The 24,275-nt window shown below is 37.9% G+C and overlaps 1 protein-coding gene across 4 annotated transcripts in view; it reads left to right on the top strand.

Annotated features, from left to right (window-relative positions):
- Positions 1-24,275, top strand: part of LOC122561234 (uncharacterized) — a 297,608-nt gene that overhangs the window by 195,485 nt on the left and 77,848 nt on the right. For all 4 annotated transcript variants that reach the window (XM_087998832.1, XM_087998834.1, XM_087998833.1 and 1 more), the window contains 4 exons: positions 1,905-2,001; positions 10,419-10,612; positions 13,823-13,938; positions 22,807-23,026. In XM_087998832.1, coding sequence (XP_087854958.1) covers positions 1,905-2,001; positions 10,419-10,612; positions 13,823-13,938; positions 22,807-23,026 — 627 coding nt within the window. The remainder of the gene's footprint in view (positions 1-1,904; positions 2,002-10,418; positions 10,613-13,822; positions 13,939-22,806; positions 23,027-24,275) is intronic.

Here is a 24,275-nt window from a genome sequence, read left to right as displayed (position 1 = left end):
CCCTACAGCGGCCTTAATTCAATCAGGGATTGATTAGGTAAGTGCCTGATTGCCTTTGGCCCCATTGATTCTCCACACGGTGGATGGGACCCATGTCACTGCCACAAAGTTTGCCCACTATGTGGTCCTCAAATGCAAAATCAGATTTATGGGTCAGTCTTACATTGCTGTTTGTAAGACTTTGCTGCCTACAAATTATTTGCCATGTTTCCCTCATTTCGGCAGTAACGACATCTCAAAAGTACTTAATTGACTATAAAGCAATCAGGCATCATGTGGTTATGAAGGGTGCCATATAAATGCAAATGCATTTGTCTCCATGCTCTCAGCACAAATATATGTGGCAATATAAAATTGAAAGGAAAGAAAAATTGCTTTAAAAATATTATCATTTGGATCATATTAGTAATTTATTAGAAACACATATTGACTTTTTGAGTCTTTAAAATTACAGACAATGGGTAGCCCAATATCTTATTAGCTACCAGTCATTCTTTAAATGGTGGCTGATAATGAATTATGAAAGAATAATTTGCAAACTCCTGGAACTTTTATTAATTCATGAAAGGAAATTGGTCCAAAAGTGATGTTTAAATTGAGTTAAACCTTAATAAAGACTACAAGATTTTCAGCAGTGTGCTTTGATATTGTAATCCCAGGCACAGATGCTAAATTTTGCCTACCTGAAACTCATTATTAATTAATTCTTTTTTAATATAGGTTGGATTTACTCATTGGGAAAACGTAGAATTATCCCTATTGATGTTGATCTATAATGCAGGTGGTTTGAATTTCACCAACCAGAGAGTTTAATCTTGCACTTTGTGCAAAGCTAATCAAATCTTCGATAACAGATGCAAAGATCCCAGTGTCAGTCTGCATGTTTGGATCTTTACTCTAATCAAATTACGTAGACTCTTGATAAGTCAACACTGATCATCATGCTGGTGGAAATTTAGATTACTCATGGCCCTCTCATTCCCATTGTTTTAATAACAACTGTGCCCTATGTTTTCACACATTAAAGCAGAAATTGTGATGATACCTGAATAATTAAAGAGTTGTCTATGGTGTTGTGTGAATCTGATCAATGTCACCGGCAGAGAAACGTGACCACAGCTGTGCTTTAAAAGTGCTCCCTGCTATGTTTTTGCTGTGTGCTGGAAAAACAATACTTACTCTGTTCACTTTACTCTTTTCTGACCTTGCTGCAGGCAGCAGTGTCACCAGCTGCACTGGTTAACATGGTCACCTTTTCGATTTTTTAAAGAAATGGTTTGACAGGGGATGAAACACATTTCATTTAAACTTGCATTTCCCGCAGGTGTAGCAGTCCTTGTTTGTGTGCCATGTACTGTTTGTTTAGTTAGCTTCCTAGGCAATTTGACTCACTCAGTTTGGTGTCTAAGACCTTCTGCTGATTGCCTGATTCAGTACCCTGTCCCTCCACCCATTTTCCTTCATTTCATTGACTTTTTCATGCAATCATTTAAAGAAATAGATGAGAGGATTTTGTTTCTCCATTTCTTCCTGTCTGTCATGACCTTTGTTTTTTTTAACTTCCTAGGGCGAGTTTCAGTAAATAGTCATTGAGTGCCATGCCACCTGCTAAAGGTAGTTGAGAAATTAGCTTTTCCTGAAATTACCCTGACCAATGACCTCTCCCAACCCACCCTAGGGTTTTGGAAGGCTGTTCCAGCTTTCTGTGTGGCCCCGTTTACTGCTCAATTTCGATGCTGGCATTTAGCCTCTTAATTATTACTTGTCAGTTTAACTCAATAAAGCCTCAAATAAGTAGAATTATGATTTTTTTTTCACATGCTTCTAGTTGACGCTCTGTTCTTTGTTGGACAAGATTGTTAGCAACTTTCACCACTATTTCTCTGATTTCTTTGTTCTGAAAGGAAAGACAAGATGAAGAAAAATATGTGAAATCTGCACCACATACCACACAAGCTCCTGTGTCAAAGGTCACTTCTGGAAGCTCAGGATTAGGAAGAGGTAAAATTATATTTTTATCCTTAAGCTTTGATTTCTTGAGTTAATGAAGATTTTTTTTTCATTGGGTCTGTGTCGCTAACAGGTGTTAGCCCTCAAGCATGGTCTCCAGGGCAGCCAGTCTATACAGCAACTTGAGGGTGATATAATTCATTGTAGCCTTGAACACATACAAATTGGTTGGGGAGACAACTCTTGAAGTTTTTTTTTCCAAGGCCAGATGACATGGGAACTTGAAATCCATGTCAGAAATCAAAGGAAATTTTTAAACTGTCAAAATGTAAACTTATCAACAACCTCTTGACTTCTTTTTTAGAAAGAAGCTTTCTGTATCAGATTCCAATTCAGAGTCAGGTGGGAGGGACCATGTCAGAAATTTGCAATACAAAGCAGAAATTGAGAGTGCATCAAAAAAAAATCAGATGTAATACAAACCAACCTTCATCTCACTTGTCACATCTGCTCTGTCTAATTTAATTTTGAAACCAGAGATGGGAAAAAGATCACAAACAATGTGTAGATGATAATATTTCATTTTTTAATCCTGTCAAGGAAATTAACAGCTGCACGTTGGTTAAGTGCTCACACCAAAGCTGATTTCTATGAAACGTGATGTATGATACATTGAAAAGGATATTTCAAAACCCAGATCGGCACTGCCCTGTATAATGGTTCACTTCCAACCTTCTCACCTGATTCCATTGGTGGGACTAGCACAGTGGTTTTGTCTGTGAAAGATAGCTCTTTAGCAGGGGTGAAGATGTGAAGAATGCTAATAAACCAACAAGAAACAGAGTACTGTGACATTAACTGCCTCATTATTTACAGATCTTAAGTCAATCTATTAATTTGACATAAGGTTAGTATTAAGTGTTTCAGCTAGTCTAATACTGTCCCCTTCAGTTTAAATTTTAACTTAAATGCCTGATTGGTGCTATTACATCTCTTCTTTTCTATAGCCTGTATGGAAGATCCATTAAAGCAGTTGTGTCATAGGTGATGCGGTTAAAAAAAATTGATTGGGGGATGGGAGACACATGCCATTCACTCCAGTAAAACTTGGACACAACAAGTTGCGAAGTCATTTGTATTTTATTCACATGAGAAAAAAATAGTTTCAGAAATGAGTAGATGCCCAGAATGGTAAAGAAGCTTTTCTTCATCCAAGAATATAATGAAATAGGACACCCGTGCAGCTTGGAATCATTTTAATTGCTTCAAGTCTCAGGATTTTCCAGAAGAATGCAGTGGTTTAATAACTACACCTTTGCATAACAATATGGATAAACTGAAAATATTGGGACAAAAGCAATGCTGATGAATGAAGTTATTAGATATAGTGTATGATCCTGGTGAAAAGCCTTCAGGCCTTATATTTCATTTCTGACTTCTGCTTCATAGAAAAGCATTGTAATAGATCCCAAAGCAATGCTGTTCATGAATTTTTTAGTACAGTGAGGTCAATATGGACAGATCACAAGCACAAAAGATTGTTAAGCTTCTCGAGAAGAAAATATTGCATAGGTTTAGGATATTGGTATAAAATTGGTTTATCTGCCGAGGATGCATCTGTCGAGGTACTGCCCCCTTCTTGCAACCTCAGCAATAAAGTGCTGGCTGAGGAGGTACATTGGAAACTTTCTTGACTTGCCTTTCTTGACAGAGGAGATGCAAATAAGGCCCTCAAGTGGTGGATTAATAGCTAATTAATGGCCTCAACCCACCACCAGCCCAATTACCTTGAGAGACAGAGGGTAATCTGCCTCTGGGTGGTGAGTCTTCCATTTACTGCAATCTAAGCAGGGATGATGGGGTCATGAGTGGGTGGCCACTGACAGCCATCCTTCTTCCCTTGCCTCTGAATCCCCTGACTAGCCCTCCCATTCAATGATCCTCACCCCATGAAAAACAAGAGATAAAGACTTACCTTCCACGTGTTGGATTTCTTGAAGACTGGACTTCAACCAATAATCTTTAGGATGTCGAAGCTGTTTCTGATTAGCCTGCATCTCCTGGAAAAGCAAGACTTGACTGTCAAGACCCTGCAATTGACTCAGAAATTCACTGATCGGTTCTTAACAAGCTGTTTGGAGCTTAATTCAACAAGCTTTCTAAATGGTTGGGGACAGTGAGTCAGTTAACATTGAACACCTCTCCTCCACACTTAGACTACAAATCAGAGAATCTCACTCCTTAAGTAACAATTGCGAATTGGTTTATGCTGGACTATTAACACTGATGTCATATTGAACAATGAGGAGAAAGTGAGGTCTGCAGATGCTGGAGCCCTTCCTGAAGAAGGGCTAATGCCCGAAACGTCGATTCTCCTGTTCCCTAGATGCTGCCTGACCTGCTGCGTTTTTCCAGCAACACATTTCCATCTCATATTGAACAATGTCAACTATAATGACTTTGTTGACTCATTTATTGGGTCAAAGAGGGCAATGAAATTTGCAATGAGTTGCTCAAACAGGGAAGGCTGCATAAATGAGCACTGAGACTTGCTCTGCAGTGTGTACTGCACTGAGACTTGCTCTACAGAGAAAGTGTAATCATCACAATCGCTGCAAAATTTATTGCAAACTTACTTCAAATCATATAAAAATATATTGAAGGCTATTAATTTTTTGACGTTGCAAGAAAGCAGTTGACACAGTGGAGGTACTATTACCGCTCAGCAAATAGACGATCCCATATGTTTCAGAATGAAGGTGGAGAGAAATCTGTGCCTAAATGACCTCATAGCTCAGGTTACGAGTTCTGCAGATTATTAACTCCATAAATCTTTTCCATATCCCACTTCGAGACAATTGGCATTCTGTTGTGTTTTTTATATTTATTCTACATGTTATCCCTTTTTAAAAAAAAGCTAAATGCAGAGAATATTTGAAATAGTTACATTTATAAACAAAATGACTGTGTTGTAATCTGGTGGATTGGTCTGGGATCATTGCTGAAAATGCTAAATTTATTCAGTACCATGTTGACTCCTTGTTAAAAGGCATAACAGATAGATGTATTGCAGGACAACTCATCTGAAATGAGTGGGAGAGATGGTTAAATGTAATTCTTTCCTGAGCTGGGACTGCATTTTTCAGTCATCTGTATAATCTGTATAATCCATTGATATACTTTGGATTATTATTTTGGGGGAGTCTTCTGCAGCACAAAGCAGGTGTAGCTCACACTGGAAACCAGGTCACTTGAGAAGAAGTAGGATTAAGCAATAAAATGTGGAACCTGCTAACTTAACCATACGCTTTTGCATTCTGTTTTGCAGTTGAAAATGATGCCAGTTAGCAGTATTATCTCATTCATACACCACTCACAATGTGGGACCAGGAACATGGCATAAAAAAGTGTTAGTTAGCATATCCTGTCAATTGCTATGCAATTAAATGTTAAAAAAAAGTTGCTCACTAACTGCATTTTGTCAGCACACCTGTGCTACAATATAATCTATCTAGAATGTTACCAATGGAATATGATACTGGAACTATGTTCAAAGAAGTTTCAGCTGAAATATTGTCACTGTGTCAAAAAGGATTGGTCTGTGATGTTCAAGGCTGCTGGTGTTCTGAAATTTGTTTTGTTCACCTTGTGGCACAGAATTCAAAGCATTGTCAGCAGTACTGAAAGAGTTGCACACATGGAAGAATATACAGACATAATATTATGCACAGTTACAGTTGCAACTTTAAATTTCTGGCTGAGACATTGATGTCGTACTGCTGACATACTGGATGCACAGATTGAAAATTCGGCCCACCCAAGTCCAAAAAATAGTGGCAGAATGTGGCATATAAAGTGTCAGTGGTAATAGTTTATATGTTCAGTGCAGCTTGAAAACACAAGTTGTACTGTGCACAGCCAGGTTCTTATAACATTAGTACTATAACACAAATAGTAGGGGTCCTGTTTAAAAAATATATAAAATGAAGAATGAAGGAAAGTCTGATTAAGTTATTTAAGATACTACCTTTTTTCTCTGGACTTGGGTCTAAATTAAGCACAGAAGAATAGGATAATGATTTTGAGCGACATAAACAGTTGATGGTACACAAAAGTCTAAAACACAAAATTGTATCATCTGATAAGAAATTACTTTCCTTATTTTGACTTATGGGAGGTGAAAAAATATCCCTTTGCTGCCTGAGTTGATCAGGACAAAAGCCAACCAGTGTTATATCTAACCTAAAGTGCTGATCCTGGGTTCAGAATAACAGAGAAAGTGTTCTATGCTTCAGTAGTATTATCCCTAACTTGTGTAACTGCAATAAAAATATTTGAAAGCATGAGAATATAAAGAAACTACAAATTTAAAATCCGTATAAACATATTGCAGTGGTTACAAATTAATGTTGATTAGTGCAGTTGTGCTCTGCTGTAAAGAAGTTTTTCTAAAGTAGTCTATACCAAACACATTATTGATATAGCACAGTTTGTGGAGGGATGCTTTGGAGCTTGACTAGATGGCAGAAATATGAGCTGTGATTATCACCAATAGCAGAAACTTTATATTGAAATATTTCCTTTTTAAGCCACTCAATTATACAATGGTTTTAAATCCCTACTTCCAATATGTACATGACATTTTATTAATAGAATTCTAGTTTCTTTTAACAAAAACATTTCATTATAATGTATTTTTTCATAATTGATTTTCATTTCCAAAGCAACTTCTTAGCTAAGATATTTTATTTAGAGAACTAGCTAGGATAATATTAGTATCCATGATTAAATATTGTATTAAAAACTCTGAAGATACTATTACTAACAATACAATAGCAATAATACAAAGGCCAGTGCCCTTTGAGCAGAAGCTGATTGAATGTTGTCTTGTTGTATTTTGAATGGATTCCTATCCTGTGCCAGCTAGCACATGTTTTGCTGGGATTTAGTTCATCAAATATGCTCAAGGCTCATTCAGATGCCAGAGATGACTTTCAGCTAAGACTTCAGTGGTGACCATTGTGCAGTGTAAAAATGTTTGATCTAAGGTGTCTTTCTCCTTAAAATTAGCCACCATTGTTTATTGCTGCTAGCTGTTTTTTTTTGTTCTTCACCAGCCAAATCTCACATGGGAACTTAAAATCTCAGTAGCTGGAATTTGGTGAAGTGACACCAGTAAACAGGTACTCAATAGCCCTTCTATTTCCACTGGTGCTTGACATCATGCCTTCCAAATATATGATCTGAATATTTTTTCCCCGATCAATCTGTTCAGAGATGTTTTTGCACACTCTGGACCAAGTGGGATTTGAACCCTGGCTTCCTGGCTCAGGAGTAGGGAAACTACCACTATGCCACAAGAATCTTATCATGTATATCACTTGAGTATAATTAAATTATAATTGATTTCCTAATATCTGTTAAGGCCAGCTGATGGGACACAGGGATAGCCAGTGGCTCTGGATCAGCTTCCTTGCACAACGGACCACCAGTATTTCAGAAGTATAAACTGTGATTTGGCTTATTGAAAAAGATTTTAAAATATAATGATATTTGTTTTTCCAAGCCAACAATAAAAGCTGCGGTGACACAGACACCTGCAATAGATTACAGATCATTGTTCACTCAACAGGTAGACACATAGCACTTAATGTCTTCAGGTAAACTCCACTTATTCAAAGACTTAGAGCATAAACAATGTGACATCTAAGTTTCAGGCATTGTCTTGTGAAAATGCCCTTCATTTTTATTTGGGTGTGAGCCAAGTACAGAAGAACCATTGATCTTTCCTTGCCTTTCTGACAATCATAGTGACAAGGTAAGTGGTTTATGTTGAAAATGGGTGGTGCCAGTGGATTTTCCAGTTTTTTTGCATCAAATAACCTCAAACAAAATCAAAATGCGAAGTAAATTGAGTCTATTTCTCTATTGAAAAAGGCACTGCTGAAGTGACTAAAGGTGGGTTAAATGCCTGAAGCAACAGGCTTTCTTTATAAGCATTCTTGAGCAGTTCCATAACCTGAGGAACTCCTATTCACTCTGGATTGAGCAATACTTTTACTTTGTTTGATACTTGTATCAAAAGCCCTCTCTTTAAAAAACACTCTCTGTGCTCATGTAATGTTGTAGAGAGCAGAATGTAATATTATAAAGTTGTAAAGTACTCCAGCATTGATGATTGGTTCATGTATCACAAAGTTAACATGAAACAGTCAGTGTATGCCTTATGCTACTCTGAAGGTATTACTATACCACAGAAACAAATATAAGATTGGTTTTATTTAGAGTGATTTAGACTTGCTGGAGTTAAACCATATTAACAGACTTGCACCACTTTGGATGAGGAAAATTAAGTGAGCAACCAAATAACAATTACTCTTCAGATTAAAAGACGTGGCTGGTGGATTGTGTGGGATCATTTTAAATCTTCCTTTGCACCACCTGCAGCTTGTGAAAAGTGAGAGTGCTCTTAGACCACCTCTTCAAGATACTTTCACACCGCTAGCCTAAATTTAATTTGGACAATTTCACACCCAGATTGCTCCGGACAGCTTGGATCTAGATGAAGCCAAAAGCTGCTTTGCATCAATACAAATTGGGCAACATATCTGGCTTATAGAATACTTAACGAAAAGCTTCTCTGTGGCATTTTCCATGCTCCAGCCGGTGCCTTGTGACAAGGCCAGGTAATGGCCTCAGCTTAGTTGCTCACTGACTTGAATTAGCAGGAAATAGTAACAAGCAGTTTCTCACACACCACACTTCTTCAGCCAATCGCAATTTCCATCTTAGTCCAAGGGGATAATAAAAATAGACACTAACAGATGTACCATATGCTTTAAATCGTCATTTAATTAGGCAATAATAATGGAACGACAAACGGTACACAGATTGGGGTTTTACCACCCCAGGGATTGTTTTGGCATGAGGTGCAGCTGAGAGCTAAAACAATTGCTGACGTGGCAGAAGCCCAAATACACGTACCCCTAGTTGTTTATTATTGCCATTTCATTGCTAGCTTTCTTTATCATGTGAAGAAACAAATAAATCAGAGTTGAAGCTGTAAATAATAGTCTTAGTATTGATGAAGAAAAAAACACAAGAAATCATTAAGATTTAAAATACACTCTCAATGAGTATTGACATTATGATGCTGAGCTCCAGTCTAGTAACATTTTTAACAGTAACTCAACCAAGACATTTCATTGTAACAGTAATTGTGCTGGTAATTTAACTCGGAAAGAGTACTTATCTATTACTATTTGGCCATAAAACAAAAATTGGAATTGCTTTTTTGCTGGCAAAGAGGGAAAAATCAGCTTGTTTTCCCACTCTGGATTGCTATGCAGTGATCTCTGTTATAAAGTGTGAGTTGACTGTGGACAGCATCAGACTTGGCTCTAGACAACCTTGTGTTCTCTTCGCCTCACCTCTACCCCACGCCGCCCCCCCCAAAAAAAAACACTTATTTAATATCCTGCAAACATTCATGGCCACAGTAACTGTTACACTGAAACTCTAACTTAGAAGAATCAGTAACTTGGACCTTCTGTGCTGGACAATAATCTTTGAGAGGTAGGACTTCTAGTTTGTTGTGCATTGCCTTTGCATTCTCTCCAAGATGAGGTTTTGCAATTGAGTAGCTCGAGGTGTGCCACACAGTGTGGAACCTTGCTGCTTCCTTGCTACCAATAAAAATGGGAACATTCTTTATAAAATGTTATGGCCTCCTCTTCACCCTGCATGAGAGAACACTCTGTTACTGCTGGCACATACTGTTACTTCATTTAAATCTTTGGAAATGCACCAACTCCCTGACCCAGTGACTTTAAAATGCTACAAGTCTGAGATAAACACATCCTCTGTATCCAGCATTCAAACAACACAAATGGAAGGAAGTATGTCAGACAACATATTTTCTTCACTTTCAATCATTTCAATGTCCCCACCCATATCGGGCTAACTGAATGATATTACCATAACATAGGATGGGGGAGGCAACAGGAAGCAAAATGGGATAGAAGGATGTAACAGAGCTGTCAAAAATTCACCTAGCTGCAAGTAGGAAATCCAGGCAAATATCTTCAGTGGAGTAAAAGAGTAATCACAAAACATTATTTCTTCTTATTTATAATGTTCATTGTTTAGAAATGTCACTATAAATCAAGGGCAATCTCAGTCTGAGATGACATTGATCTGGTATTGTATAATCTTTATAAAAACACTTCTATTCAGTTCAGTTTCTTACATGAATGCAAATAGACAAATGTTATGAAAGATTCTCGAGAATAACAGTGGGCAAATGGTTAGTAGACACCACCTAGTGGACACATAGGAATATTATTCATTTGTTGCGTGACACTTAGAGGAGCAAAGAAAGAGAGGAATGTTCAGAATGGTGAAATGGATCACATGAAAAAAAGTCTTTATACAATTTTCTGACTGCATTATGTTTCAATTATTCTTAGGTTCAAGTCCTTCGGTACTAAGTGGGTTAGAGAACTACATGGATGAATCTCTACAAGAAGTTTTCTCCGATGTCTTTCCTGCAAATGAAATTGTGCTGAACAAATATTCAGCCATGATTTTTACCTCTTGCAACGGTGGAAATTCATATGTAGAGGTGAAGGGGGCCACAATGTGTTTGAGCTGTGCAGAAAAGGCAAGCATAAAGTCAATGGTTTGAAATCAGCATGCACATTAAATTTGTCAGGGTAAAAAGTAGTGTTTATTCTGAAATAAGAAACATATGATTGGGGAAGGAATTTATTAAAAGGTTAAAAACACTGGGTGAGGGGTGAGAATCTCTGGCATTCTTTTAAAACCCAGCTTCCAAGCCAGTATCATGACATTGTTAGCTGGCACTCTAGGTTCACATGACACAAAGAATTGGCAACTCAAGACTCCCCATGTGATAAATTGGCAATCTTACCTGCAGCATAGGAGGAAGGAAGAAATTACAGATCAGTTCATTTTGAGATAATCTCTTCCTCTCCTTGTAATTGGCGAATAACCAGCATTCATAGGGTATCTGATGGTGCTATAGGGTGTACAATAGAGTTGTACAACCCACAAAGTTCCAGGATTGTAAGCTGAGTTAACTAATTTCAGTAAGTTGTTTCTGGAGAAGGACAAGGAATAATTGGGCTGTGCTGAAGATCTTTAACATTATCTGGTGAGCCCTGTTAGAAACAGAATTGTTTAGGTAACAAAGTGAAGGCTATTCTTGCCTCTGATTCTGTAGTTACATTGTCCATTTAAGGATCATGGTTATGATTCACATTTGAAGAGTGCCTGCTTTATTACAATACCAGAGAGCTGTGGTTACAAATCCAACATTGGTTCAGTGCCTTTTTGGAAGATATGTTCAAGGTAGAAAATTAGAGGTGGATAAATATGCTTTTGATAGTGATCTGGCCGCTCACCCCAGAGTTCAGATGAGACAAAAATGAAAAATTAAAATAACCTTAACAAAAAGTCTATTAAAAGTTTGGTGCAAGGTTTGTGAAAAGTTTGGTTATCAGTCAGTAGTTGAAACCTTTTGAGGAGAGTGGACAATTATTTAGAAGTGTGTCAATCTAAAATTGTGGATGGTTTAAAATGCTTACTGTTCCTGCAGGATATACTCCAAAGCTAAAATAAGTGATTATTACTGGAAAAGTAGATGTTAAAGAATTTGATAGGAACTCCATCATGCAAACTAATCCATTTATTTTACTAACAAAAATTATGTTACTGACATAATCCAACAAGATTTGTGATTAAACTACTGACTGGTTAGCAATCAGAAAATAGTAATCAGGAAAAAAAAAGAAAAACCACACAAAAAGGCCTCTGATTTTAGAGAAATTACCGAGAAGTTATGCACATTGAGAATACTATTTTTAAAAGAAATTACCTTGGAAGAGCTTGTTTCCCTCATAAATGGCATCACCACTAGCTTAATACTGGAAAAACAATGACCAAAAATACACCTGTAAACTTTAAGGACACTGAGGATGTGTTAAACCAGTTGGAGGGTAAGTCCTTAAATTTCTTGCTATCCTTCATTACCTGGATAAAACATATAGAATTGGTATTCTTGTTCAAACATATCTCTGTTCTCCCAGTGGGATTTTTCTTTGCTGACTGGTCTCTACTCATGTTGTTTTTGTTGACAAATGCTTGTGTGGGCTGTTTTTAGGCATCATTTGCTCTGTATGGAAGCATGATGTTGTTTACGTGGCAATAAGCAAATTTTTCCACGTTGGATTATTATAATGAGACTGTAAATAAAATGGGAATAAATGTCAGAAGAATAACACAATGGTGCAGCCTACATCACAGTCCCAAAGAGCGATGCCACCCAGTGGCAGTCTACAATAGGGTGTCTCAATGGTACTGCCGCATTAAAGTCTAAACAGCCCTGGCGCCCAATGGTAGGATGTGAGCTTGTACTCTTGATTTGCAACACAATGAATTCACAGTCATGGTCTTGCTGCAATTGTGAGGTGCAGGTGGGGAAGCAATATTAGTATTAGATTTTGTCTTCAGAAAGGGAGAGAGAGCAAAGTTAGACACCCATCAGATTTATTCCCATCCAGCTTGAAATTTATGGAAGATATCCTGGCCACCATTGTGGACAGGGTCAGTTAATGCCACTGATTAGTGTGAGAAATAGAAAACCCAATTCCTTTTTAAACAAGCCTCGATGGTTCTTAGTTCACAGAAGCTAAAGGTGAGGTTGAATTCCATTTCATATTTGGAATTACTGGGTTGCCATTTAATAAGCTGTGATTGAAGTTGGACCTTTCCAATGTTTCAGGGTTACGCTTAATCAATGGGGGATGAATCGTTCTCTACAGGGCAGGAGAAATGGGAGGGGGATGGGATTAAGAGGGAATCAATATCAGAGAACTGGAAGTACACTATTCTGTACGAAGGAGTGCAGGAAAAGAAGGAATAATGATGATGCTTAAAAGAGCACCCAGTCAAGTTTGTACTGCCTTGTTCTTTTTTCTTGGAAAAATTGATGCATTATCTAGCATGTGTTTAATAGCAGCCTGAGTATCATTCACCATGGTGCAATTGAGGGTTATTACTTTATGCTGTGTTGTGGTTTTTATAAAAGGTTCATTAGACTATTTCTAATCGACAAATGCAGGCACTAATTGAAGACAGTTTACTATATTATCTTAATGACTTGGAAAAAAGATTTTCAATCAAAATAAATCTTAAGTTATTTAGAATGTAATGAGGAATATTTAACCATATCATAACCTAAATTTTCCATTCTTATAAAAGTATCAGGAACATCATTATTTGTGCTTGTGGGTCGGATAGTGTGTTAATGTATGTTCGACTTGACTTGGGATAATTATGATGAAGCCTCACGTGAGCATTTCAGCAAATTACAGTAGATTTTGCGCAACATTGTTTCAACTTTTACCTTGCGTACACTGTGTTATTTCATTTTGTGGAGGAAGTGCTTAACAGAAAACACAAGGTTTAGACAAATTGGAGAAGAAACATTGCCAGAGAGGACATGTATTAATCAGTGTCACAGGTGCTTATAATAGTCCAGCTAATTACTTCATTACTTCCCTCCAGTCTACAGACCAGCTTGTTCAGACTGAACGGTGTAAAGTTCCATTACCAGTGCTTACTGTGATGATTTTAACCATTCTGAGAAATCTCTACAGGCTAGAACAAGTACTCGCTTGTTTCTCTATTTCACTGGGGACTCCTATTTGTGCATTCAGCCGTGTTTAGTACAATCATATCATAAACTAAATTGTTGATAAAGTGCATATCTTCTACCTTTATATTGCCTTTTAAATATCACTAATATATGTTTTACCATTCATTCTTTAATACATTTTATTTTTTATAGACGCTGATCTGTCCACATAAAATTGGTAACAACTGTGTGATTGCACTGCCCAAGAATTGCACCCATATTAAAATCAGCAGACCCAAAGCTCACATCATTACCATGGAGGCTAAGCTGTAAGTAGTCCCCTGGGGCTTGTTGTCCTAATGAATGCCAGACCACAAATTAATGAAGTTGCTTTGGAAAAACATTGTGATTTTTAGTCACTGAAGCATCAGTAAATCTGCCAGAACCAGGACAGCTGTTTATAGCTTGTTATGATTTCAATTTGTTTACAAATTAGATTTTCCTTTTTAAAATTTGGTGCTTAGCTGCCACTTCGTGTCAGTCATTATGAAATCAGGATGCTTTCTGATGTATTGAAAGCTGGGAGGGGGCTCATTGCCTGATGTCACCTGAGTCCTTAGACCCTTAGCATGGAATCACATATAATTTGTTTTCACTGACCCATGCTTCTCAGTGGCAAGAATCTGTGGTTATCCTAATTAGTTCATGTCAGCCATGAAAAGCATAAGCCCCATCTGTCTTGCTTCTCAATGATACCCTTTTGTTCTTTGAAAAGATCCTGGTATCTGTTCTTTAGCAGAACAGAGCCTCTAAGACCTTGACTCAAGAGGGGTGAAAACATATTATTCCTTTGGAGTAAACAGCTATGAGATACAGGAATAAGTCAGGCATAATGAAGAGATAATATGCCTAGGGCAACTCAACAGCTATGTTAGCTCAGTGGACTAATTTAAGAGATTTAAGTTTAATTCCAGGGCTAGACTTGTAACTCTGACCTAGTCTAGGCCAACTTATCCTGGGAAGTCACGGATAACTGGCTTTGGGATTCTTTCAGCAGGTGTTGTTTCAATGTAAAAACATTTATTATCTTATACAGGCTGGCACTTGTCATACCACTGGAAACAATGATATTTATGAACAGGCTAACTCAGGCAAAAAAATTACAAATATGGGCTGTTAATATATCAAAAAAAGTCATGCGATGATTTTAAATTAAATAAATTAATATTGATTTAATTTACTTACAATATGTTTACAAATTTAATCACATGACTGGCTTGATATTAAGTAGCATGAATATTCAGATAATTGCAGTCATCAGATTGGGTTTGGAATCTAAATTTTAGTCCTTTGATTTTAAATGATTAGTTTATTCGTGATTTAGACACTTATAACAATAATACTTAGCCATTTTCCTCAGTATAGATGAAAAGTAGAGAAGATTATATGGAAATGTCACATCTGTTAGCAGGTTTGTAAAAGGGTCTAAGTTTAACACTGCTTACCTTGGCCTAGATCTTTGTGTGGGCTAATGTAGACCCACCCTGTACAATTCTCTACCTTTCAAAATGCCCACCTGACCCATATACGCCATTGCCCAGCGTTTTTAATCTACTTTTAGTTTTCAACTTTGCAGAGCATTTTATGAGCTGTGAAGGTAGGAAACCTGGTCAGCACGGATGAGTTGGGCCAAAGGGCCTGTTCCCATGCTGTTTGACTCTTAAAACAAAGATTGTGGGTACGAAGATGAGGAGGCCTATCTCAGTTATCCAACACAACAGCTAAGCTCCCTAATCCTCCTAAAGACCCTCTAAAATTCATCACTTCTCTCCCTGCCCACCCCCTCATGCCCTGTCAGATCCAACATTCCACCTTCATGATGACTTCAATTGTGTGCCTTGTGGAAAGATATGACTTGTGTTACAGACAAGACCAGACACCCTCAAAATATCTTAAGAAGGTAGCTTAGACTCTAACTTTTTCTTATTTCAAAGGTAAATGCAACGTGCAGTGTTCCAGATGCATTTCAACTGATCAAACAACTCAATGTTAAGCAAAACAGAATTTATTCAAACATGATAAGTTGTACAGGACATGAGTAAGGCCTCCTCTGGAATACTATGTCTAGTTCTGGTTACTCAGTTATAGGAAGGATATTATTAAGCTGGAGAGGGTTCAGAAGAGATTTACCAGGGTGTTGCCAGGTATGGAAGGTTTGAGTTATAAAGAAAGGCTGAATAGGCTGTGACTTTTTCACTTGAGTATAGGAAGTTGAGAGGCAACCTTATAGAAGTTTATAAAATAATGAGGGATACAGATAGGTTTAATAGCAGTTGTCTTTTCCCTCACGTGGGGGATTTCAAGATTCAAGCACATTTTTAAGGTGAGTGGAGAGAGATTTGAAAAAAGACATGAGAAGCAAATTTTTTACTCAGAGTGTGACTCGTGAGGAAGAACTTTCAAAGGAAGAAGTGGACGTGGATACAGTTACAACATTAAAAAGACATGTGGATAAGTACATAAATAGGAAAGGTTGGGAGAGATGTGGTCCAGGAGCAGGCAGATGGGATTTGTTTAGTTTAAGATTATGTTCGGCATGGACAGGTTGGACCAAAGAGTCTGCTCTGTGATGCATGATTATAAGGTTCTATGACTCTATGTACGCTCCATTGCCATATGCCTAGCGTCGATTATGCACTGTACGCAGGAGTCATGCAATGGCAATGGGAATTATTTTTCAATCATTGCAAAAAAAATTCATTGTAACAATCCTTATGAAAACAAATTCAAACATATTATCATTGATACTACAAACTTTGTGCAGTAGAACTTTTGAAAATTAATGAGGAACTGTAAAAGATGACAACATGCTGGCCAATGTAAGGATCAACTTACATCCTCAGGACAGACCCCTATGATGACTCACTGCATTAAACAAGCATGTACATTTCAGGATCTAATTGTGACATTTAAAGGAGCCAAAACATTTTACACTTACTTTTCAGAATATCCCAAGCTCCTTGGTTGGCTTTCCCCAGTTGTCACAACCTTTTTAGGGACTTTTTTTATGACTTCGAATAACCCGCATCATCATCATGAAAATGGTGCATGGGAGGAAATGCATTTTTCCTGTGGGTCTGACCTCAGAAGGTGTGCTTGAGATTTGTTTTACCAGGTCCTCACGACTTGTGAGAAACCACTCAGATTTGGAATACAGCAGTGGAAAATTGTTATTCCTCTGACAAAATACTAATTGCAGCAATTTGCAATCTGATTCCCACCTCTGTTTGGAGTTAAAAATTCAAGCTCCTCTCTTTACCAAACTACGGGAGATCAGAGGCATATGAAATGAAGTTCTGTCCTAGCTTCTACTTAGGACAGGATCAGGTTTAGTTGTGATAACCGCAATGGCATTACAGCCCCTTGGCATTCACTGTCCTGGCCCACAACTAAAGACTTGAAAAGATATTAGAGATCTTACACTAACCATCGAACCATATTTCAGAAAAAAAAACATTAAGGAGATAAAAGGAGAGGAAAATTTGTTTGAGGATGGGGGAGGAGGGAGCTAATGTAGAGAGTTTGAAGACAAAAGTGAAAGCATTTTCTGTGGTGTGTGACTAAAACTGATTATTATGATCAGATAAGATTGAAGAAATGTTTTTGAAGAAGCCCACAGATGTAAGCCAGTGTGAAGAAATCAAAGAAAGGGATTTCAAATTCTAATCAGAAACATATGTAGACAACTTTTAAAAAGGTAATTGCAATAAAGTACTTAAAATTTAGAACATGGTAGCTGCTGAAGTTTTTTGTAAATTGAAAATTCCAGTGTCATTTGTATTAGAGACTCTGACCTGGCAGACTTGATTCAGTGGACAATCTTTGGCAAGATATATAATTTAAAGATATGTGTTGGAAGATGTATCATAAATAAAGGAAACTACTTCATTGGCTAATAACTAATTCCAGTTATTTGGAGTAAAATCCTCTGAATTGTTTGAAACTTAAAAGCTCACAGTACTTCTGTCTTGATTTGCCTTCTAGTGCAGAGGAAACACAAAGGCAGGCAGCTTGTCATGTTTGTCAACAGTGATCTTTCAAGGGGATGGAAATGTTACTGTTGCATGTGACTGCAGTTTACATGTCAAACACACTGCATGTGCTTCAGCTAAATAGCCATGTCTCCAAGTCTAAGGGATTAGTCCTTAGTCAAGTCAAGGGGGACTGCCATTAGTCAGAGAGTGGTGCCACAGTTAGTCAAGATCAGCATTCCTTCTCGGTCCAGAGACTTGGATGTGGTCAGGCAGCAACTTAACGCATCAAGGTTTCCATTTCACTATAGAGTGGGGAGTGGGCGTGGTGAGTCTTGCAGATCCAGTGCAACCAGTCCCGGGATTAACAATAGGTCAGTCAGGGAGCTGTGCAGATATCAAAAAGGGGTCTGATCACTCATCAGTCCGGGCTGTCCTTCTAATACAGTGAGTGAGTGGGCCATGGTTAATCCTGAAATTGTACTCACCCGAAAGTCACAGAAGATCAACAGCAACCATTGCTGTGGTAGGGATGTTAGTTTTGGGGTTTGGAGATATCATACTAAGATGCAAAGAAGAAAATAATTGTGAAAGGTTAGTCAACATGAAAGACTGGGAAGTGACAGTGCATTGGAGGACATGGTGAGGGGAGTAATTGACAGTCACCACCACCTTGGCTTCAACAGGAGCCGGGGTAGTGCTTCATGATTTTTGGCATGGCTAAGCTATAGGCTCAGGACTCAGTAGGTAATGTTGGTAGGTGAAGACATAAACCAGTGTGTTGGATGGAGATACCTAGAAGTTCAGAACTGATGGGGTTGACACAGTGTGCAAGGAAGAAAGTATCATGAAGCTTTTGGAAATCATATAGGTTAGAATGCTGAGCCTCTGACACACACTGCAACACATGACTTGTGTGGCCTTCTATCCTTATCTGAATGCTAAATGTGCAATGTCAATGAAAAGTGGCTGCAACCACATCTTTAGTACGTAGAGTGGTTATTTATTTCTATGCCTGAGCATGCAGGCTGTACTTGCGAGTGATATATGGCCTTTCAATGGACAAATGCGTAATTGAAGTATTTACACAGTACAGGTTGAAGAGGTTTATAACCATAGTGCATACTCTGCATTTGAAATACACATAGTGTCTGACTGTGTGGGATACAAATCCTGGCCACAAGCAATCTTGACCACATTATTGATCATTACAGATTGATCACAGTCATCTCTGTGAAGTAATCATAGGTGGCCATAGAAGTGTCACCACAATTCAGAAAGTTCAAGCCAAGTTCTCTTAAGCTGATTTCCTCTCAATCTTGGACTGTGAACATGCTCTTATATGCAGTGCTGCCTTTCTTGGGTGATGTGGGGACTGGGTTGGTAGAAGATATCAGTAATTGGTCTGCAGTTCAAATATTCTATTGTGTTTGAATGGTATGGCTTATGCTGCATACATCAGAATAAGGTCCATTATGTGAAAAGGTCCAATTTGAGGCATTCTGTGGGCTCTCCTTATGTTTCTAATGCCCCATTGCATGAAGGATTATCATGAATGATGTGAAAGGCTTTATTAGTGAATTCATCTTTCTGATGTGACTTTCCTCCAATTTTTAAAATTACCTCAGTTAATTGTTCATTCTCTTTTTGGCACAATAAATTGTGCACCAACTGAAGAGTTAGACAGGGAAACAAATATCTGGGCGACTGTCTATCTCTCTCCCTACTTCATGCATTCAATGCCACCCATCATGTAAAGTCAGATGGAATATCCCAGGGCTATTTTTGACTGAGTCACCTGTTCCGTGAGAATGTGTGGAGAATCAAGATTGTGAATTCTAGCTGTGCCATTTTGTGACAAATGCAGTTATATTTAAAGGAAATGGCAGAAAATTTCTTCTGTAGTGAACTCTGACGCCACTTGCAAGCAAGTGTATAGCAACAGTAACAGTATGTGAGGATACAAAATACAAAGTGCCTACTTGTGGCAATGCACTGATGAATCAAGTAAAAAACAGTGATCTCTTGTCATAGATGAAACCCAAGTTAAACTTTGTTCTTCCATCTCACAGGCACACCGATGGATTATTTTTTCTCGACTTTCAATTTTAAAAGAATTTCTGTTTGAAAAGAGTGGGGTTATGTTGGTTACCAGGACGGCGATGCAAGCAAAATATTATAGACTAGTTTACTGATCAGTGATAACTAATGTGCGAGTCAAAAAAGGAGAATCAGTCAGCCCAAAGGTGCAGATATGTTAATTAAGGGCAGACCAAAACATCCGTTGATTTTGTTAGCCTGAAATTCCTGTAGACCCTGATTGTATTTGAAATTACTAGAACAGGATCATGTAAACATGTAGCATCGGTGTATTTCTCCACTATGGCCCAATAAAGTCTTCATTGTAAACTCAGAAAGAGCATTCTGACTGTTAAATCTTTACCCTTCTTTGGTTGCAGCCTAACTGATCCTCTATGTTGCTATTCATTGGTGCTTTACTCTGCTTTTTCCTCATCATCAGTATAATCACCTTTAGAGTTTGCATCTGAGTTTTATGTGAATTATGAACTTAAAATGCTATCTGTTGACTAAAACATCTTCTTTCTGTCTGGAGACCAGATGAGGCATTCTGAGGCAGCAGAATTTATACATGTGTCTCCTCATATCCTGCTGTAACTTTGGGACAGATTTGATGGAATTTCAGAGAAATAGCTAGATAATCATTTTACAATTTGTCCTACATTTTATGTTTTCATCATTCTGTGCAAAATTTGAGGTAGCAGGTTGGCAGAACACGAGTAAATTCTGTGATATAAATCATAAGTGTATTTGTCCTAACTTGCATGGTATTGTGATTTGTGCACAGTGTGCATGGAAATTTTGTTGTAAAATATTCTGCAAACTGAACAATATTTAATGAATGACACAGGTACACAGGCAAAACTCTAATTGCTTTTAACTCTTCCATTCCCACACTTTCAAAGCCTTCTCAGCACTCTCTGTCTATTGAAAAATGATCTGCTCCCATCAAATATTTGATCTTATTGTTCACCAGTATGATGTGCTTCCTGTTTTGCTTCCTGCACTACATTCGCTTCCCCAGAACCTTACCAGTTTTCCTTTTTTTAAATCAGCAGCTTTCTCAACCAGTGCTCTTCTGACAGAGTGACTGTTTGCTTGTGGTATGAGATGATGGTTCTGGGTGTCCTATATTGTTTGCACGAGGAACCTTGGTCATGAATGCTGGCAGGCTGTTTAACAGCTGGGGCCTTCTCCTAAGTCCACACATGTACTTCCATCAAAGTTTCCTGCAGTGCTACTGGGTATGGAAACCTGGCTGATTTTGTCTTCCATGTCCATGGGGACTGAGGGCATTACACCTGACCTGCAACCAGGGTTCTACTTATTAAATTGCCATCTTACTTTCTCCCTTCCTGTCAAGATATCTTTGTGTTTGCACAAATCTCTAGCACATACTACATATCTTGCACTGTTTTACAATAACATTCCTGCTGTACCTTCATGCTTCTTTTTAAATTTACTTCTTCCAGGTGTCTTTGAAATCTGTTTCTTATGAAGGTGCACATTGCAGAATCATTCATTTTTAGTAAGTATATATTACATTGAAAAATAGGCATTACTCATATTTCCTTGTAAAATAATGTATTTGGTCCGTTGCCTACAATAGACTTGATACCTCCATGCAAAAAGGAAAACAAATGATTTTGCTAATAGCCTTGTAGCATTGAAGAAAAAATGTACAAAAACAATGAGAATATTTTGCTGCAGCTAAGAAAAACAGAATCAGCCTTTAAGCATATTTTAAACATAATCTATTTATGTTATATCCTTTTATAGCCAATCAAAAGTTTAAAACAAATACATCATATAAGATGACATATGCATTGTAAAAATGAACTATTATTTTTGTAGCTCTGGGAAAAATACATTCTAGTGATCAAACAGAGATCCCTGATGATCCATTAAGGCCACCCAAATAATTAGCATTGTGTGTTTGAACATTTTGAAATATTATACAATAGACCTGCCTGAAATGTTGTTGATCAAACACTGCGCAAGACAATTGCTTATAGTTACACTTCCTTCGAGTACCATTTTAAGCAGTTGTTCAGACTTCCAGAATGGTGAGCAGTCAGCAAGTAAATAAATGAGTGTTCCATGCTAATGGGGCAGTGCCTTTTCCCAACCCCCATGCTATGGCAAATGTCTTTCTTCACAAATTGGTGGATGATTTGCACATGATGGCTCTTGTTAGAATGCTTTATTACTTCCAGTTTAAAAACAGTAATTAGAGTCACCATTGTTCTGTGAAAGCTAGCATTTTTAGTTGTAGGTTTGACTGAGATGTCAAAGTTGCTATTCGTTTTTTTTAAAATTGCACTTAGAACCTTTTGGCTACTGATCTACTAGCTGATGCTTTTTCCTGCCAGTGAATGTATTTTTTATCGTCAGCTTTCCCCATACAAGTCAAAAAAAACCCTTTGCATACAATAGAGAATTAATCGTTTTATTTCAGAACAGGTCAAGTGTGAGACCTACTCGTAGGTAGCAGGTGAACAGTTCTCATCCAATGTTCACGCAATAAGTCAAAGGCAAGGTGTGCACTAGAGCAGGAAACAATTTCATCGTGTTTCATATTTAGCCTTAAGGCATACAACTTGTCCAGAGGTGCCTACAGGGAAAGAAGGAGTTAATTAAATTATGATATGCTTAGTTTTGAATCCTGTCGTGGGCCTGTCAGGTAATAGGCAACATGCCTGAACTTGAGGCAGGAAATCAACTGTGCATTAGCTGCGTTTTGTGGGGAGGCATATTACGATGTGCAATTGAGTTGGCAACTCTTTAGAGAATACAGAGATAGTTCCTACAGGTTTTGAAGCTCCATTTGATAGCATGACGTCTCGATAGGTGAAATATGATCATGTTGTAAAGTAAGTGAAAAATTATTGGATGATATTTGTGCTACATTAATTGATGTTTGATTGAAATACGAATTACGAATGGATTTTGATTATGTAATAGAATCTAGGACATCTGAAAAAAGTAGCTTGATTCATTTTTTTTTTCTGATTTAAATTTGAAAAGCTAATACCGTTTGACTAATTTAAGTTAACCTTTCATTTCCTTCTTTCTCCCACATGCAAGAGAGCATGTAGCTGTCCCAGCCTGTGATACAGTAACTGCCACAGTGCCTGAATCATATGCCGTCAGTCAATTCTTGCTGGATTCCTCAAGCACAGTCTCTGTAGAACAGTCTAACAAATCAAAAGATGACACGACACAACGACCATCAGCCCCTGGAGCTTGTAAACTCCGGTTGCCACAGGCAGAGAGCAGCTGGCAGAGGGAAGAGAAAAATGCTCTGGTGAGTAAATCATTGTTAAATAGCATCAACGGATGTTTCAGCAATCAAATCTGCCAATGAGTAAATACTTATGGGTGAACACCTGGTTTTTGTACTGAAAAGGTCACCTGCCATTGGCACAGTTGATACAAACCAAAGCTTATAAAAGTTTACACACTCAGTGAACAAGTATGAGAATCTTCTATACAGATGAGTTTGGAATTTATTGTCATTGTCATTGTATTCTCATAGAATCACAGAGTCATACAGCATGAAAACAGGCCCTTTGGTTCAACCAGTCCATGCCAAACATAATCATAAACTAAACTAGTCCGACTCCCTCCCTGCTCCTGGCCCATATCCCTCCAAATCTTTTCTATTCATGTATCTATCCAAATGTGTTTTAAACGTTGAAATTGTACCTGCAACCACCACTTCCTCAGGAAGTTCATTCCACACATAAACCACTCTGCATAAAAAAAAATTGCCTTTTATGTCTTTTTTAAATCTTTCCCCTCTCACCTTAAAAACATGCCTCCTAGTCTTGAAACTCCCCATCTTAGGAAAAGGACAACTACAATTGATTCTATCTATAATTATTACTTTATAATCTTCCGTCAGGTCACCTCTCAACCTCCTACGCTCTTGTGAAAAAGTTCCAGCCTATCCAACCTTCCTTTATAACTCAAACCTTCCATGCCTGGCAACATCCTGGTGAACCCTTTCCAGTTTGATAACATCTTTCCTATAACTGGCCAACCAAAACTGGACATAGTAGTCCAGAAGAGACCTCATCAATATCCTGTACAACCTCAAGATGATTTCTCAACTCCTTTAATTAAAGGACTGAGCAATACAGACAAGCATGCTAAGCGCCTTTTTAACCACCATGTATTTAAGTGATGCAAACTTCAAAGAATTATGTACATGAACTGCTTGGTCCCTCTGTTCCACAACACTACCCAAGGCCCTACCATCAATTGTATAAGTCCTGCCTTGTTTGTTTTACTAAAATGCAGTGCATCACATTTATCCAGATTGAACTCCATCTACCATTTCTCAGCCCATTGACCCATTTGATCAAGATCTGTTTTCCTATCATTGCCCAAAGACACTGACTATTTGCCCCTCACAACTACACCCAGCTATTATGTTCCAATTGCTAAATCAGACTTCAACAGAAAGAGATCAGATTCCTTTCTGGATACTTTTTAAACAACCTATTCAGAATTTTATTGCACATTGTAGAGACTTGAACCCAGGCTTCGTG

This window comes from Chiloscyllium plagiosum, unplaced genomic scaffold (genome assembly GCF_037043375.1).
Source record: "Chiloscyllium plagiosum isolate Xiang-an unplaced genomic scaffold, Cpla_swu_hap1 HiC_scaffold_22, whole genome shotgun sequence".
In the NCBI taxonomy this organism is placed as follows: Eukaryota; Metazoa; Chordata; class Chondrichthyes; order Orectolobiformes; family Hemiscylliidae; genus Chiloscyllium; species Chiloscyllium plagiosum.
Note: the sequence above shows the minus strand (reverse complement) of the source record. Positions and strands in the feature narration are given on the sequence as shown.